Below are 17944 nucleotides of genomic sequence, written 5' to 3'. Positions count from 1 at the left end.
GACACACACACACACACACACACACACACACACACACACACACACACACACACACACACACACATACAAAGCTTTAGCACATGTTCAAAGCTGACATGCACCTTACACCTCTCCTTCTCACTCTTTCTCTTGTCACTCTGCATCCGTCTAACCTTTTTCCCCGTTCTTTCTTCTTTTCTCTCTGTTTTTTTGCCTTTCCTGCGTTCGCCGACTGCTTTATCTGAAGCTTTTATTTTTTTTTTGCTGTGTCACTCACGCTGACAGCACGGCGCCCCATTTGTTCTGCGCCTCTGGTGCTTGCACGTAGGAAAGGTTGTTGCCTTTTGTCTCACAACCTGCCACCTGATGCCCTGCACAAAAGGCATCTGTCTTCACAAGTTATATAGCTTTATAGCCTGTCTTCAAATCTTTCTTTTCTTAACACCAAAAGCCGACCACTGGGACGGGATCATGCCTCCGCTTTCCAGTGCAGTTTCATAAAAGTGACAATATCTTCAAAACTGCAGCAGATACCTCTATCAGAGCAGCGATAGCTTCCACAGGGTTTTTTTTTTTTTTTTTTACAATTCAATCCAATTTTATTACAGATGTTGTGAACCCCCAGCTGCCTCCACTCAGGGCACATTGCTACATCTTTATTATACCCAGTCAGCTAATTAAAGAAAGTACTTTATGTCAAGAGTACACTTGTAAAAAATATATATACAACAAAATAAGTTCTAAAAAGACACAAAAAGTTAAGCCACACTCCCTTTTAAGCAGTGATGGACTAGATGGACAACTTCAAGGAATCTTTTAAGATCCAGATAAATACGAGCAAACTTTTTTTATATATATATATAAATAAGCATTTTATCTACTTTTATCTACCACCATCTAACCTTACTCACAAATCTTCATGCAGCAAAAGGTCACTTATTGAATTTTGGCTTAAAAAGGAATGGAAGAAAATACCTTTTCACATCTACCCTGCTGTTTTCATATTGATATTTATTTTAAATTTCATCTTGATATTTATTTTACCCCATTTCGTGGAGTGTGTCTGAATCATGACTCAATGAATGCATCTAAAGCACAGATGATCTCCAACTCTCTAAAGCTGCAGTTAACACTGGGTAAGCTTGCAGTAATTAAATTCATTTTTATTATTTGAGCACGTAGGAATTGATTTCAAAAAGCTGTGTGTGTTTTGCTTAGAGACCATATTTACGCTGATGCCTTTGTTGGCTCATATTGTTTTTATTTTCTGGCAAAACATTTTAATATGTTTTTACAGAATGAATAAAAATAATATTGTTCATATCCGCCCTGAAACTGAGCTGTTGGTTCCATTGAGTTTCCGTGCTGCACATCCAATTATATCTGTTCATAACAAGTCAAATGCAAATATTTTGGCCAGTTTTTAACACTTTGAATTGCTATAAAGAAGTCTGTTCTGCACATATGGTGAACAAGAGTGGGTCACTCTAAGGCTCTCATCAATTTTGTATCGCCGCGTCACAAACGTCAAAGTATTCTTGTTTTGTAATACTTTCTTTCTCATCTCTCCTCCTGTGTCTGGTCTCTTTCTCTCTGTCACACACTGGTGCTCTCTTTCTTGCCCTGAGCTCCCCTGCAGCGCCTGTGACAAGTTGACCAGGGGGAGAGTGGGGGGAAAGGCCTTAGTTTTGTGCCTTGAACAAGCTTCCCTGCCCACACACGCTCACCACACACACAACACCAGACACACACATACCCAAGGGCGGCTAACTCGAAGGGGGTTGCCATAGAGACAAGACCAGGGCAAAGAAAGAAGGGAAGCGAAGAGATGGATGGTGTAGGGGAGGGATGGATGATGGCCAGGGACTGATTTTTATTTTTAAGTGTCATCCTGTCTCTGAAGATGCAGCGCCCTTGGTTTTTTTTTTTTCATTCTTTTCGCTTTCCGCCCAGACTGCTGGAGGATGTGAGGTCAGGTTTGCATTGCAGCTGTTCCACCTCCTTCTCCATCGTGTGTTCAATCAAACGCTGGCCTTTCACACTCAAGAAGGTTAGGGATAAGAGAGCGAGGCAACTAACTGAAGAAGAAAAGAAGGTACAGGATGAGGAGGAGGGATGGTGTGTGAGCGTCAGACCATCATGTAGCTCAGCCAAACTCAAATGAACTGGTTGGGTAGACGATTGCTGTGCTACACGACTGACTGTGTGAGCGATCAAGTAATTGTAATCGATTGGAGAATGATGTGCGTGAATGTGTTCTTACTGACCAAGCCCATTTTCACCCAACAGAAATCAGGTATGGCAGTGAGATTCATACACATGTACGCCGTGTTAATCATTCTCTGCATGGATTTGTGTGTGTATGCATATCTGTTTAGGAGCCACAAGTGATAAAATACAAATTAACCTTTTCACCGTTCTCCCTCCCTTCCCCCCTTCTCTTCATATCTCCTCAATCTTCTTTTTCCCCACTTCGGTCTCACCATCCACAACTGTCCCATTTTTCTGTCACCTCCTCTTCATTCCTAATCCCATCCCTTATCAACCCCCCCAAAACTTCCTCAGGAGGATGCTCGAGCAGACGTGGTGGACTGCATTGTGCGGGACATCCAGAACAGCCAGTGCTTGATGAACGTGGAGTACGCGGGTGCCAGCTGCCCACACGTCACAATACAGTTTGGGGACACCAAGGACGACGTGGGCCTCAACCTGGTCAAGGAAGGCTTGGTCATGGTGGACGTCCGCAAGGAGAAGCACCTGCAGAAGATTGTAAGTAACGAATTTAGACACACAGTTGGTGATGGGATGGCACTATTTGATTTTACTGGATTGGTTGTTTTTACGTTTAGGCAACCAGTCACTTTCGTTTCAAAGTTAACAGCGATTTCGAGTCTAGAGGGCTGTCGACAGTCACAGTTAATTATATCGCTGAAAACTGCCATGCGATGCAGATTTGTCTTTCCGTTTTGCTGTGAATCAACACTTTTAAAACCGAGCCGACTGACTGTCATTTGTTGTGTGTACCAAAGGTGAGATGTGAAGAGTTTACTTTCAGGTAGAATTTATTGGAAAGGTCAGTGAGGGGCTTGTTAGAGAGATTTATTGATTACCCAGCCCTACTGTGACTGTTGTTTATTCCTTTGCCAAACAGCAAATAAGAGTATCCATTTTCCCAAATATGGCTTATTTTTCTCTAGTTATTTAGTAGCTCACAGTACTTTCAAAATGCTCAGTAGAGATCAATATTCAGGCCGCTGCTGTGTAAATAGACAATGCCGTCGGTTGATCAAATGGTAGCAGGTGCTGCTTATTTTTAACAGTAAATATTCATCATTTTCATTGTAAAATGGGCCCCTTGTGTATAATTTAATGTTAAAAGGTCTATATCCTGCCTAAAGCTTTCTATCAGTCCAATAATTACCACCTATCCATGCAAACACGCATCTACTCAGTCATTTCCATCTCAGGGTTTGTCATGTATGGATTTTTTTAATAAATTAAAGCCAGTATCACCATAAATGCCTGTAGGTTTTGTAAACAGTAATACCTTTCCTCGCTTTACAACAATAGAGGCACTAGAATTTGCCTCAGATTGCAGCCATTTTGTCAAACCGCGACGCGCCCCTCGTTTACTTTCCTCTCATTATGCTAATTCGCCCAGCAGACTCCAAGCTATTCTGTGCATGAAAGGTAAAGAAAAGTGTAGGATAGGATTTATTCCTGCTGCAATTACCGCTTCCGCACAACCCCATTATTAGTCACTCTGCTATTTATTTAAAAATTATAACCCCACAAAGGAATGTAGAAATATGTCCACGCGGGTGCATTTGTTCACAAACATAATCAAAATGTATATTTATTTTAATTAGAGGCTGGTGACAGGAACACATTTGTGAAGACATCCCTCACACATGGAGATGCCATTACTAACTCATTCTTGTATTGCACTGATAAAAGCACTTCCCGCCTCTTAGTCAATAAAGCACTGTGCATCATTGTATTGAACCCTGACATCTAAAGAGTAGCTAGTAACCATAATGCAGACTCCGGGCAATGGACCGTATAGACAAAGGACAATGATTAAAACCTTTCAGCCGTACCACTAATGGCCTCCTAGATTGCGCAGATTTTGTTTTTTCGGATCAAATGGTTTTCTATTCAGTATTCTACGCCTGTATCTCCAGCATTCACGTCTCCCTCGCTGGCTACAGATGAATATTTTGATCTGGAAAAGGGCTTAACAAGCAGCAGTGTTGCCAATGTGCTTATGAGCGAGTGTTACAGCGGTACAGCATTTCTTATTGATAATTCCACCCATCAAGGCTGCTTCCAAATTCAAAGACGAGCGAGTCGCAGTGAGATAAGGCCACTTTTCAGACCTCTGAAAGAGTAAATGGGCTTCTTTTTCATAGAACATGTGGGTTTCTGCTCTATATGTAATGTAGTATTATTGCACATTGCTAGAAGTACCAGAACTACTACTACTGTGACTTTTTACAGACAAAACATCAGATGATTTAATCACTATTTGATGTGCAATTATTGATCGTATACCACTTTGGGTCAAGGAGTTAGTCTGTAAAATTGCTGTATAATATCTGTTTTGTACTAGAAAGACGATGACACAAGAAAACGTTATCTTGCAGGGCAGTAGTGCCAAGAAAATATTCACGATACAAGCAGTTGTTGACCTCTAGATCCACGTCCCCATTCTTCCCCTCTTTTTAGAGAAAGTTCCCCATCGAGTTCCCGGCGGTGTCGTCTCCAAGCCGGCTCACCCTTCCTCTCCCCTCTCTCTCATCCAGACTATCAGACTTCTTGTAAAAGTGACTTTTGTCCTTCCTATCTGTTCCATTTTGGCTCCATTCTTTATTCATTATCCATTCCAGGGGATTGGAACACGGTCATTGTAATCTGTACTCTAGCGCTAAGCATTGCGTAACAGATGGGCTGTAATGTTCACTGGCACTTCAGTGTCTATCAATAGTCAGTCGTAAGTGCACTGAAGGTTAATACCAGTCTTTGAGGATGGCATTGTCCCAAGAGAGGGAGAGCAGAGAGGGATATTCCACCATTTGGTGTTTTATGTCTTTTTTTCCCTTTTTTTTTTTTTTTAACGTATTCTTCCTTAATCCCTATACTGATACCCAGTGTGCATACCATATGGATGGCTATTGTTGCAGCTATACAACACTGTCATGGCAAAGATTAAACGGTCAATGTGAACGTATAGGTGAAAAGATGATCATATGCGTGCCAGCCGCTGTTATCTGATTGGTAGGGAAGTGGGATATGAAAAGGAAGGCAGGAAGTAGGAAATCAGGAAGCCAAATTATGATTGATAATCTGTATTTAGAGGGGAGTGACCGAGTGACCAAGGGGTGTTGATGGAATATAAACCCTGGGAAAGTGCAACTGACATTTTGTCCTTTATCGAGTGACCCAAAACTGTAATGTTAATAATCTGTATGGTTTGTATTTATTGCACACGCTCGGTGTGCACACGCAAACTGTATACTGTACACTTGCAGTCAAGCAGATTTAATGCCATAACGTTTAATCTGTCATACATCTGGCATATCATGCGTGGCCCTTCTGCACATGTGTTGTTTATGGGGCTTTGATATTTAGATTATATTCAGCCGGCGATATCATTGCTTTATGGCCAGCACAGCATAGGAAACAGAAGGGGCATTAATGTATTTCACATTATATAGAGTAGATACAGTCTTTCAGGCATCAGGAGCCTGTAACTGTGTCATGCTGGTTTCAAACCATTTTTTTTTTTCTTCTTTTTTTTTTATTGCTCTCTACCATATTTACAGAATACATCTGTTGTCTTACACATTGCCCATTTCTTTGTTTTTCCATCTGCTCTTCCTCATTGCCACAACACAGACTTGAGAATGAGCTGCTGTAGAGATCCACCGTTATTACTGCCGAAGGCACAGTACTGCTGTATACTGTCAAGTGCTGTTGGCTGTCCTGCAAAGTGGCAGCCAACGGTCGGTATAATAAATGAACCGTTAGCAAAGCTCAACGGTAGCGGTTGGTCTCGGCGGCCATAGTTCGAGCAGTGTCAACCGTGTAATTTGGTCTCATTGTTTACTCTATTGTGGAGTTGTGAACGGCAATCAGCATTTCTTCCCTTCAGGATAGAATCTGGCAAATGCGTGAATAATAGTACATTGATTTTTTTTCCCGTCACAAATTGTGAGAATGAAAGTGAGTGTAGAGTTTAATCAGAAGGGCATCAGAATACAGAAGAAAGTACTGAAGCTGAAACTTTTAAATATAACTTATAATTTAAGTTGCTACACTGAAGTTTTATAACTCCCGTTATACACAGTTTAATTATAGCAACTTTGTGTGTTGATGTTTGCAAAACTATCCCGTTGTTTTCTTGCAATCTGCCTGCATTAAGAGTTTCTTCTCTCTCATGCTCTGACCTGAAACTCACACTGACTTCAAGCCTTCTCCACCTCGGGCACATTAGATATACTAAGCCACCCTAAAATCGTCCTGGCAACATCAACTAACCACTGCTAGAATGGCAACTTGCCACACTGGCACACACACCCTCACTAAAACGCTTCCCTCTCTTCGTACATCCCTCTTAATGGCACTACTCATTGTTCAGAATCTGGTTTCTTCCATTTTTTTTCTCTCTCCCCATCCATCCCAGTTCCACATCACTGATTTCTTTCCTCCTCTCCTTCCCATCACCTCTCATCTTTGCAGTACTCTCCTCTTCATCACCTAGCTCTCCATTCCTCTTACTTACTCCGCCGACTGCATATCACTCCCTCAACTCACCGTACTTGCCTTTACGATATTTGATTCACTCACCCTCTCCATGTGCTCAATCTTCCCCTTTGCTGTTCATGTCATCCAAACTGAGCTTGAGGAATTCATGCTGATTTGCATTTCGTCTTTGCGTGCCACGTCATGATGAATCCCCGGGAATGAAAGTGGCGAAGCGCTCAGATCAGACCTAGCGCTTGCCTCGTGATGAGGTGTGATTTTTTTAAAATGCTGCTATCTGCAATTATTTGCAACTCGCATCAGCCGATTCCGCCCTGTGAACTCGCACCGGGTCGACAGTTATGCCTCTCTTTTCTAATTTTAAGTGAAGGCATACAGTAGGGAGACATGAACTGTGTGTTTGTGCCTGTAGGCTCATATTTAAAGGAGAGGAAAGTGGGCTCCACAGTTAACTAGATACACTATATTATTTTCTTTCTACCTGATTGGGTGCACGAGTAATGAGTGCCTGCAGTAGCTATCTTTGACTCACATTCACTTTTTTTTATTTTTATGTAGCTGAAATGAGTCTGTCAGGACAGCTCAATTGGAAGATGACTGTGTGGTTAGAAGCACTGTCTTCTGTGCTCCGCTGCTTTTCACCAGTGTTTTCTGTCAGCAGCCGCCGACAACATGACTGATTCCAACTCTGGCGGGCCACAGGGTGCTCCGCGTCTCGCCCAGTCACCTCGGCTAACAGACATCGCTGCTAACCTCCAAACTTCATTAGCGCTACAAGCTAATAATCTCTTGTTTGCTAATTACAAGTCAATTACCGGCACGTGAGTGTCTGTCACTCCCTGGGCAGCGCAATTATTATCAATCACCAATCGCAGTGGAGCCTGCTGTATCGACCTGGCCTGTCCTGAAGAGATAGATATAGAAGTAGACAAATGTTTAAGACTTGCTTGAGATCTTTATTAAAATGTTAAGAGTTGTGTGTGTCGGGAGAAGGAAGACAGCTGCTAGGTGCCTCCCTCAGAGTGAAAGCTGCAGATGCGAGGCCTGGAATCTTTAATTACCCAGCAGCCCCCTGGGAAATGTAGTATTTTTTTCTTTTTCTTTTTATCTTCTTTCCCTCTATTGTTGCTGCGCTCACACTGAGGCTTTGCTCCTTACGTGTGAATGTTGAACAGAGGACTTTTATGTAGCTTTGAGGAGCCGGCTTTTAAGTTGCGGCTCACATGAGTTATTTTCTTATACGTGCCTTTTTCACCTAAACTGCCTCACGGGTAGTGTAGTTTTCACACAGATCGCAGCAAGGCTCCCCGGTGCAGCATCCCACAGTAATTGTGCACGGTAATTGTGTTAATGGGGGTTGAAAGTGTCGATGGAGATGAAATGGCGTGCTTAGAAGTGTAGTCACACCTACAGCTGCATGTGGGGTATCCATACAGGGGAACAGGAAGGAGGCGCACACATACACAGGATGCCTCCAGGGATGGTTTGTTCCATTTATCAAAGACCAATTGTGCTGTTTGCGACATATACCCTACAGTAAGGTGGCTCATGTAATGCAGTTTGCTGCTGCCGCATTGTTAAGGCACTGGTTTGGACACTGATGATATGCCTCATGGGAGTGTTGGTGATTCTATACAGCAGGTTCACTGTAACACAATAAGGCCTCATGGGCAAAGAACGTTTCATGTAGTCGTGCTGCCATTGTCGCTTATGAGCCGTCCCCAAGCAGAGAGGGCTGACACGGTACACGTGTGGAGCTCCCTCGTGAGCTCCAACTCACTTTTAACTATTTATTGAAAATGTAGAGAACGGGGGAAGCTAGAAAATGCACATATACAATACCTGAGAGAACACAACAATAGGGGGGTTGGAATTTCATCAAGTAGAACCAGTAAGCCCCCCTGTGGATCCTGCCACGGTCGCTCAGGTCCCCTTCGCCTCCAACCCAACCCAAAAATACTTCACCGTGTCGTCTATAAATGGCTTTTAGCCGTATCCGGACCATCAATTGAGTGACTTTCAGGCCACTGCCCTCTCTGTTCAACCCCAACGATTGTCACAGCCCATCAGGAACCCCCCACCCCCACCTCATCCCCAAAAACGCCACAGGGCACATACATACAAACACACACTGAGCTTCATGGGGATGCGACAGCATGACCGCACCAATGGCTCAATACCTAATTTACAAGTAGAGCTAGGGATAGGGCCTTTAAATGGACATTTCCTGCTCCCCTGTTATTGACACACCTACCCACACTCTTTCACAGGCCGCTGCCTCCCCTGCTGCCGCTGCTCTAAGGACCCTTTGACATGTCCTAGCTGACACGCGCCACTTCCCAAATGGCATTTTAACTTCTGCGGATGTACACGCACGCTCACACAGTCGCGCACTATATCCTCCCTCCCACAGTGTGAGTAGAGGATGATGGGAGTGGAGGCACCGCGTTGCGTGACCTCATGGGAGATGGAAAGTAGATATTTGAGAAAAGAAAAAGTAAAGTCTTTACGCAGCCTCTCTAAAAGTTACTGTGCAGGCAACATATTTCTAAGATACATTAGTGTTTACGTAAGACTTGTTTTCTTTCCAGTACCCCTGGGAGAGCATTGGAATATGTTCTTTGTGATATCTGTTGTCCCTGCATTTGTTGTGTACGTGTGTGCACGTGTTTAACGTGTGTGTGTCCTCCTTAACTCTGTGAACCCATGCTGGTGGGCTTGTCATGCCACGTTCCCGCCAAAGCGCCTGATCTCCTCCGACAGCCATGCTGGGGGGACCAGCATGCAACATGGCGTATTCCCAGTTTACCCCAGATAGGGACAATGATACTCATACACATGATGTACATGTACTGTAAGGCTCATGTTTTCACCGATTTGTCACTCAAGAAATACCCAGATCTTTATGAATTAGGCGACTGATGTAAACTGATTTGGACTCAGATTGATGTCAGAAGTTATTTTCAGCCAAAAGAAGACGGCGATTGCTGCCGTTTATAATCAACAAGGTTCTCCTGCGTCATTGACAGCTCAGATAATTATATGTAAGAAAAGTGAAGAAAAAATGGAGCACTTGCAAATCAACTGCTGATTAAACATTTCATCTTTCACCAGATTGATTTGCATTATTTAATGTGATGATCACTGCAAAGGCGCTACACTGGCAATCTTTAGATCCAGCATTTTCATTCACCTTCCCTTGTCTGTCCGTCACGCACGCACAAGGATCCCCTCCCTGGTCAGCCGTGGTGCTTATGTGACAAGCCTTCCGCTACCAAACCACTTGTACAATGAAAAGTCTAAGGAGACTCCCAAAACCCCTGGCCCAGTCTCTGCTTCCCCATGCAGTATTCATGCACTGGCATGTTGAACAAGAGACATCTCTTAGGACTACAATCCACAGCTCGGCCAAGTACACTCAACTTGAAACGGTGTGAGTTACAGATATAAAAATCTGTTATGTTCCGGGCAAACGCTCTGGCGGCGACCTGTCTTATGTGGAGTTTTCTACTTTTGAGTCGAGTCAAAAGGAGACGGAGATGGCAGGCGAGGGAGATTACAACGAGATATAATGAGCATTGAGGAAGCAGCGGGAAAAACAAGAGCAACGCAGCAACAACGGAACAATGACAAAAGGGGGAGTGAGTGGCAGTGTTTGTTTTTTTTATGTGGTTGCAGTTTGACTGCTCTTGTCTGGGAGGCTGTGTGTCTGATCATCATTGCTGTTAATGAGGAAAGCTCAACATGCGTAGAGGACAAGCCTCATTGTTTTCTCTCCACTTGAGTGCTTTTTATGTCGCCTGACATCCCTTCTCTGCAAGCGAGGACCACGAGAGCGCACCCATCGCTAAAAACTTTGATGAGTCACGTGCCGCCAAATCTGGTTTGCATTTTAGCGTGGAAAAAAAAAGAGGCAGCTCACCTACGCACCAGACGCGCACAACCTGTCAGAAAGCTGCCACGTTAGCTCTCGCGCCGATCCATCACTTTCACACCATGCTTAACCAGAACACCACCTGGGCACGGCACGCCGGCCAGCGCGGGGAAATACGCAGTCTCCTTCTCGCGCTCAGACAGACAGATTCACAGCCGGGCAGACAAGTGCCAAAACACCAGACCCACACCACCTGTCGTTCATCTTTATGAGAAGCCTCACACTTACAGAAAGTCTTCCACCAAGTATGCAACTAGAAAGTTACCTGCGTGCATTAAAATGGACTCCGAGAGCAGTAGTAAATCATCTTTTTTTCTGAATGTGCTTGGAGTATCAGATCGTTTTAGTCTCAGGAGGCTGATAAATTCACTCAAAAGTAGACTGTTAGCATTAAATTAGAATAAATTGACTTCTCTAATCAGCTAAACTTTCAGAGACTTGTGTAGTTTAATGTCGTGGACTTTGAGCCGAGTTAAATCGATACCAGGAATTAATCGCACACATCCAAGGACACTCCCACACGTGCAGCGTCCTCCTTAGCCCAACAGCATATTCTCTGCTGCTGCCAGTGTCCGTGGCCACTGCTCACCAAACGTGGCATCTGTCTGGCATATGGGAGCTCTGTAGGGTCATCCAGACAAGCACGCTGTCACCCGCTGCCATCTGCCACCCAAACCCCTTCCAAACGCTACAATTTCTTCCTTGTGCTCTCATTGATTATCCTCTTTTTGTTGCATTTCATATTATCCTTTTCACCTGGAACACATAATCAGTGGTAAGCTTCTTACTTGTTGGCCTCTCGCCTTTGCTTTTCTGGAACATTATTTAATTTTTTTTTCTGACAATCCTCCTTTCCATTCTCCCCGTCTTTTAAAGAGGCACTTATTTCCCCTCTCATGACGAGAAAGTTTCCTTTCCTTTACCACTTCGAGTCATCTCCGGATGAGTTTTGCTTCTGTTTGCGTCTTAATGAACTATTATGCCTCCCTACTGGAGCCGATAGAAAAGCTAAGAAAGAAGGATCCGGGACAGGATACGTGGGGATGTTCAATATCCGAAGGCAGTCATCATCGGTGTTCAACCGCACACTGATTGGCTGTTGTGTTGCAGCGCGCTGAAGTGAGCAGAACAGTGAAAGATGAGGGCGAGCCAGGAGAGGCACCCTCCCGACCAGAGTACAAAGAGGCCCAACGTGGTAGTGCCAATATGGCAGCGTATCATCTGTGCATATTGTGCTGTAGTGCTCTTGACTGAGGATCTTTCACAGAATGCGTTGGATGCCGACTCTCAGCTGCGCAGCGTTTGGCAAAAGCGAATACTTTTTTTTCTTCCTTTAAAGTTGAGATGCGGTTTTGTATTTTGAGAATTTCTTTTTCCTGTCATTTCTCTCTTTCTGTTCAAATATTGCGATATCCACTTTGGCAGATATGAAACCCTCTTCCACATTATTTAAGTCGGCCCCTAGCTTTCCGAGTGCAGCACTAGGCGAGATGGCTAAAACCGCTACGGGCACTGATAGCTCCCCTCCAAAGCCCAAATGGCATCACTGGCCCTTTTTCTGCCCGTGAAATATCATCGGCTGGGTCTTCCATATGGTGACATCTGCCTGATGGGGACCAAGATGCCATATCCCAACGCCATCCAAAAAAATCTCTCATTTTAGTTGGCTTTGATGGATGACTTGCGCAGCCACTACACTTTTCCCCAGCCACACACCCTCACAAGCACTCCCTCAGACGGAGTGGCTGCACGATCCAGCTGCAGGTCTGTTATCTCGCCGGTGCCATGTGCAAGCGTGGCTATCAAATCAACCTTTGTGCACAAGCTAGCTAAGCAATTAAACTCCAGGGCCCCATCCACACTTGACAGTTTTAACATCTGGCATCCTTGTTCGGGTGTGTGTGTGCGTCTGAGTGTGAAAGCCAGCTCATCTGCTACTATAATAAGTTACAAAAACGCGGCGCACAATTGGATCCATTCAAAAGAACACAATAACTCATTTTAGGCCTCCCTAAGTTTTGGTTTCTTTGTGTTTCATTCATCATTGTTGTTGCTAATACATCCCTTAACATTTGTCCCGATAATCCAGCAAACCACACTGCAAATTGACACGTCGTACTTAGAGAATTATTGGCATTCAGACAGAAGGAGCGTGGTGTGGGTGGCCGGGGGTAAAAGTTGTGGAGGCGAGCTGAACCGTGCGTGAGGGCAGCGTGGAAAGCTTTATTACTCCGACATTGTAATGGTGGAGGACAGCTCCACTCAGAGGGTCTGCCGCTTGAGTTTTCCAAGGTCCATACATCCACTTACACTGCACCCGTCTGACCAAACACTGCCTATTCTCACTCTCTCTCTATCTCTCTCTCTCGACCACCCCCACCCCCCGCCCTATGACTCATCACTGGTTCATTCAATGAGGCTAAATGGCTGTTCTAGCAGAAGCAGTCAATATGCTCCACACTGCACATTGACTCTGTGTTCTCAGTATGTCCAGTGTGTCCACTTCTTCATGTCCGGCAAACCAATGCATTTGTATGATGCTATTATTGGACATTTTAAACGTTTCTTGATCAGAGACTGAATCGAATTAAGATAGCTTTATAATTCCATCTGATTTTTTTGAGGTTTCCTGCTCATTGAGACAGATTGATGAAGACATAACGGGGAGTAAATAAAATCCTGTCTACCCTGTCACATGACACAAATCTCTGATTGTTCATTCTTAATATTAATATTTGTTGGTACTTTTTTTTTTTTAGAGGATAATGTTGCTAAAGTTATATGTTGTACAACTGAAGCGCATCAAGTGAGTCTATTGATTATTTGATGTACAACACTGCTATATCGACCTAGTCCCAGTAGTCTCACTTAAATAAAGGAAAGAGTTGACAATCAGAAAAACTATGATTGGAAAGCTCTGACAAACTGTATCATGACGCCTGTTTACTTCTGTACATGAGAGCTCTGATTTGTCTCCGTGAAACCCAGGTGGAACTCAGGGCTTACCCCCTTTTAGCCGGTAGCTCCCTCAAGGCGCCCTTTGAATGCACTTGATTAGAAGTTGCGGCTACAAACCGCCGAGGTGTCGGCCTGAGGCTGGCAGGCACGAGGGGCTATGAGAGCGTCTCATCTCTCGTGGCTTTGCAAATGTGAGTTGTAGCATGAAGTGCGAAGTGATGCCCCGCACGCGGCGGATGAAGCAGTGACCCCAAACAGCGCAGCGCTCGGCGCGCCGTATGCTGCCGTCACATGTTTGTACGTTCGTCGCCCCCCCTGCAGTGACGAAACCACTCCGTGTCTATGTTTGTTATCTTGATCCTGTTGATCTTCAGAGAACACTGTGTTCTTTACGTCCAGCGTTGCCGGGCGGGTGAGCAAATGCCCTTCTAAAAAAAAAAAAAAGTGATGTCTTGAGGGTCAGAGTAGGTTGAGAGGATGCATTGATTCACCTTAATCCTTTAAAATCCCCTCTGTGACGCAGTGATGTGATATGCTAATGACTCTTCTTTTTTCGGCCCTAGGTGACGGAGTACCTGAACAGTCAAGAATCTGCCAAGAGTGCCAGGGTGAGTCACTTAATCCAAACCCTCATTGTCTCTCCCTCTGTCTTTCTATCAGCTTTTCTGGCACCTCCTCGTCCTAATATCTGTGGTTAGTCTGCCTCTCAGTGACAAATCTAATGTTGCCAAAACAAGAATATATTATTACACTAATTACTTTTCTGCACAAACTACCAGAGAGAGAGAGAGAGTCCCCTTTCTCTTTGCTGCTTTTGTCTCTCTCCCTCTTTCAAGATGCAACACATTACATTGGCAGCCGCCATTGTCCCATATGGATCGTCGCCCACAGTCTGTGCTGGTCCATACTGTGAAAATGGGGGCGGGGAGGTGTGCAAAAGTGTGTAGAAAGAGACTGCCTGACCAGTCGGCGTGAAACTGGCAGCAAAATAATGGATAAAACATCTAATATTGGATGTCATAAAGAATATATTAATTTTCATTATAAGCAAAGGTATGTTTGAAGGATAAAGACCTTTACATGCTAGGGGTGCATTCTTTCACAAGCTTATTTTGCCTGCAATATATTTTTTCCAAACAAAGAACACAACAGGGTGAATAAGCGGACAAGCTTGATTTTTCTGAACTTATAAGGACTCGACCAATCACTTGTGTTGAACACAGATTGTGCCTTTATTTCTAAGGTTTATGTAACAACATGGAGGGCGCGAACTGTAGTGCAAACCTTAATCAGCAAACGTAATCACTCCTTTCAGCCTCAACAAAGGCAGCTCCTTCCATTCTTACCTTTCACAATAAAAGCCAGGGACATGTTTGACCCTGTTGTGTAAGGCCTGAAATCTTTTTTTTTTTTTTTTAATTTTCAACAAATCCCATGAAGATTAAAAAAAAAAAATTCTAAACCACAAATGACTTGATCTATTGACTGTGTGCTGTTTTACAATATTATTACAGCTCTCTAAATCGGCCTGCTGGTGGGTTTGTCAACCACGACCAAACTCATGAACCGCACACACTTTTTAACTTAAGCCCCACCCCTTTTCATAGCTCAGAACCATTTCTTGTAGATGCTATTTTAAAATGCTTCCATGGAGGTCGTGTGTTGGCTGGGTTGGGTTTGAATGCAGGCATGTGTGGATGCATGCACATACATGGTCACCGCCATCCCAAATTCACGCTCGTTTAAATGCGTTTGTGATATTTTTAAAGAAATGTGTATCTTCTGTGGCACGCCGAGTCTTTTGGTGCCAAGTAATTAACTATTGAGACGCTGACTGTTTGTGATCGTTGCATGGAGTAGTTGGACAATAATAAAAACTAGGTCAGTAGCCTATCCTTTTAAGAGATAGAAGATGGAGCATGAGCTCCTCAGGTGCTACAAGTCCAAAAGGTCGGAGCCAGACGCTGGGTCACTTTTGGTTTTCATATTTAGACTTGACAAGAAAGTATTTTTAACCGTACAAACACTGTCCGGGCTGCCTTTCACAAGAACCCCCTTTAGCTTGCATAGATAGCACTTGGATCCTTTTTGTCTTTACTCATGTAAATGTCAAGCACTCTGGCTCCAAATCTCCCTGTGCTCTATTCGTCGCCCTGAGGTGATGGACAAAGCTCAGCCAATAAGTCAGTCAGAGGTGCAATTGGCTTTGGATCGCAATTGCAGTTTACTTCCATGTTTTCAGCGTGTCAGAGAAGAGAAGCAAAAAAAAAAAAAGGTAGTGGAGTGAGAGACAGGAAAATGACGATACGTACAAATGGCTTCATTCATTCATTCATCCTAATAACTAGTTCTAATTAGCACAGTCGCTAATTAGCCATGAATCACAGCATTAACAGCTGAGCGCGCAGGCTTGTGAGAGCCAAAAATGGAACAACCCACACAGCCTTTTAAACACACACACCAACAGCCCTCAGACTGCACAATTTCTATCGCATTTAAATAACTAAAACCATAGTGGATACGGCTCCAAACTACGCACACACAGTTTGCCAATCGCATTGTAATAAAAGCAACATTTAGCTGGGAAACCCATACGACGGTTTATGAGGCGAGGCAGATATGTAAATGTAATGTAGTAGGAGAAGTAATAGACTGGGTGGACTTTGAGGCACTGTGGGCCTCTAGCTTGGATGGGCAAGCACAAAGGGTTGGATTAAATGGCGATGATGAGGATGATGATGATGCAGTGGCCTTGGCGCCGGGCTGTGAAGGCGGTGACCTTACTTTCGACTTTGCACAGTGGCATTTTGCCTCCTCACCCCTCCTTCTCCTTACTCTTTTTCTCTCCTGACCATTTAACATGTAATGTGCGAGAGAGATTATCGAAGCCCCATTCAAAGCGATTGGGAACATAACTGCCGTTTATGGTTATTTGTTTCATTATGGCCAATAAAATCTGTCTCTGTCTTCCCTTCAGCTCAACATTTGGCGCTACGGAGACTTCCGTGCCGACGATGCCGATGAGTTTGGCTACCGCCGTTAAACACAGAAGACAAGAAAAATTGGGGAAAATGAACAAAAACCAACCATCCAATCAACACCATTCCAAAGACCACCATGGACGGCGAGTGACACATTGGACAGAAGACAGATAACGAAAAACTAAACGACAAGCATTGACTCAATCTTTTTTTTATTTGACGTTTTATCCCTCCAGTCCTGACTTCTCTTCTGCTCATGCTTTTTGGTTTTGTTTTTCTTCGAGCTAGCCTGCGTAGCTCCAATTAGAGCATGCTAGCAATGCTAAATGAATAATCATGCAAGAATCACTTTCCATTCATCCTTTATTTTCCTAATGGCCCACTGCCAGCTCAAGCAGCCTGCACTATTGCCAATCTGTTATTTGCCATGTTACCTTTTCAGCAGACTTCCTGTGTGAATGATAACAACTATGATACTTACACATGTGTTTCAGCCAATCATATTCTTTGCTTTCTGATGCTCGAGCCCAATCCCAATCTTTCCTCTGTATGGGAAGAGACTGGGTGTTCGGGGGAGACGTTTTGTTTTCTCTTTTCCTTTTTTGCAACAAATGCTTCCCTAATGAATTTCATGTAAATGTGAGGATATGTTGAAACGTGTAAATGGATTTATTTTAGAGAAATACTGTAGGTGGAGCCACACAGACAAAAAAAAAAGGATGAGTTTATTTTTGTCTTCAATGTATATCTGTGTGATGACATTTGCGGATGTTTTCGTGGGGAGTGTTTTGTCGTTTATTCACTTGTCACACTTTTATGACCAGTAAAAATGGATGCCATCATTTGGCGTTTTATCATCTCTCTATCTCCTTCTGTAAAGTTTACATTCTGATAATGGTTATGATCCTGTCTTGGGTAGTCTCTTCTCTTTCTGCTTCTGTATGCCACAGCAGAAACAGTGTTTGAATTTGTTTCCACATAATGGACCTTTGCATTCTATTGAAAATCTGCTGAATAAAAATAAGCAAACTAAAAGATTTTTGTTGAGTTTTTTTCACAAACAATTTCAAAATATTTGTTTTTTTTTTTGCAGAATTTGTGCCAATATAGAGAAACTGTTTTTGCTAAAAAAAAATTATATATTTTTTTGCAATGAATTGGAAATTAGCGATACAGAAATATTAAGAAGCACCAGCTTGAACTGCTTTAACATTAAGTTGCAAGTATATTTTCACTTGTAAAAAACTCATAGTTTGTGCAAGATAGCTTTAAATAAATATCTTGAAAAGAAATGTTGCCATGACTTTATTATTATGGCCACCATAGA

At 43.4% G+C, this 17944-nt stretch overlaps 1 protein-coding gene across 1 annotated transcript in view; it reads left to right on the top strand.

Moving 5' to 3' along the window:
• Nucleotides 1-17652, top strand: part of snd1 (staphylococcal nuclease and tudor domain containing 1) — a 159890-nt gene extending 142238 nt beyond the window's left edge. Inside the window, exons 22-24 of the mRNA XM_084038890.1 lie at nucleotides 2545-2748; nucleotides 14200-14244; nucleotides 16614-17652. Of these exons, the coding sequence (XP_083895016.1) occupies nucleotides 2545-2748; nucleotides 14200-14244; nucleotides 16614-16679 (315 nt within the window). The 3' untranslated portion in view covers nucleotides 16680-17652. The remainder of the gene's footprint in view (nucleotides 1-2544; nucleotides 2749-14199; nucleotides 14245-16613) is intronic.
• Nucleotides 17653-17944: the final 292 nt, after the last annotated feature.

Source organism: Eutrigla gurnardus (genome assembly GCF_963514095.1).
Source record: "Eutrigla gurnardus genome assembly, chromosome: 21".
Lineage (NCBI taxonomy): Eukaryota > Metazoa > Chordata > Actinopteri > Perciformes > Triglidae > Eutrigla > Eutrigla gurnardus.
Note: the sequence above shows the minus strand (reverse complement) of the source record. Positions and strands in the feature narration are given on the sequence as shown.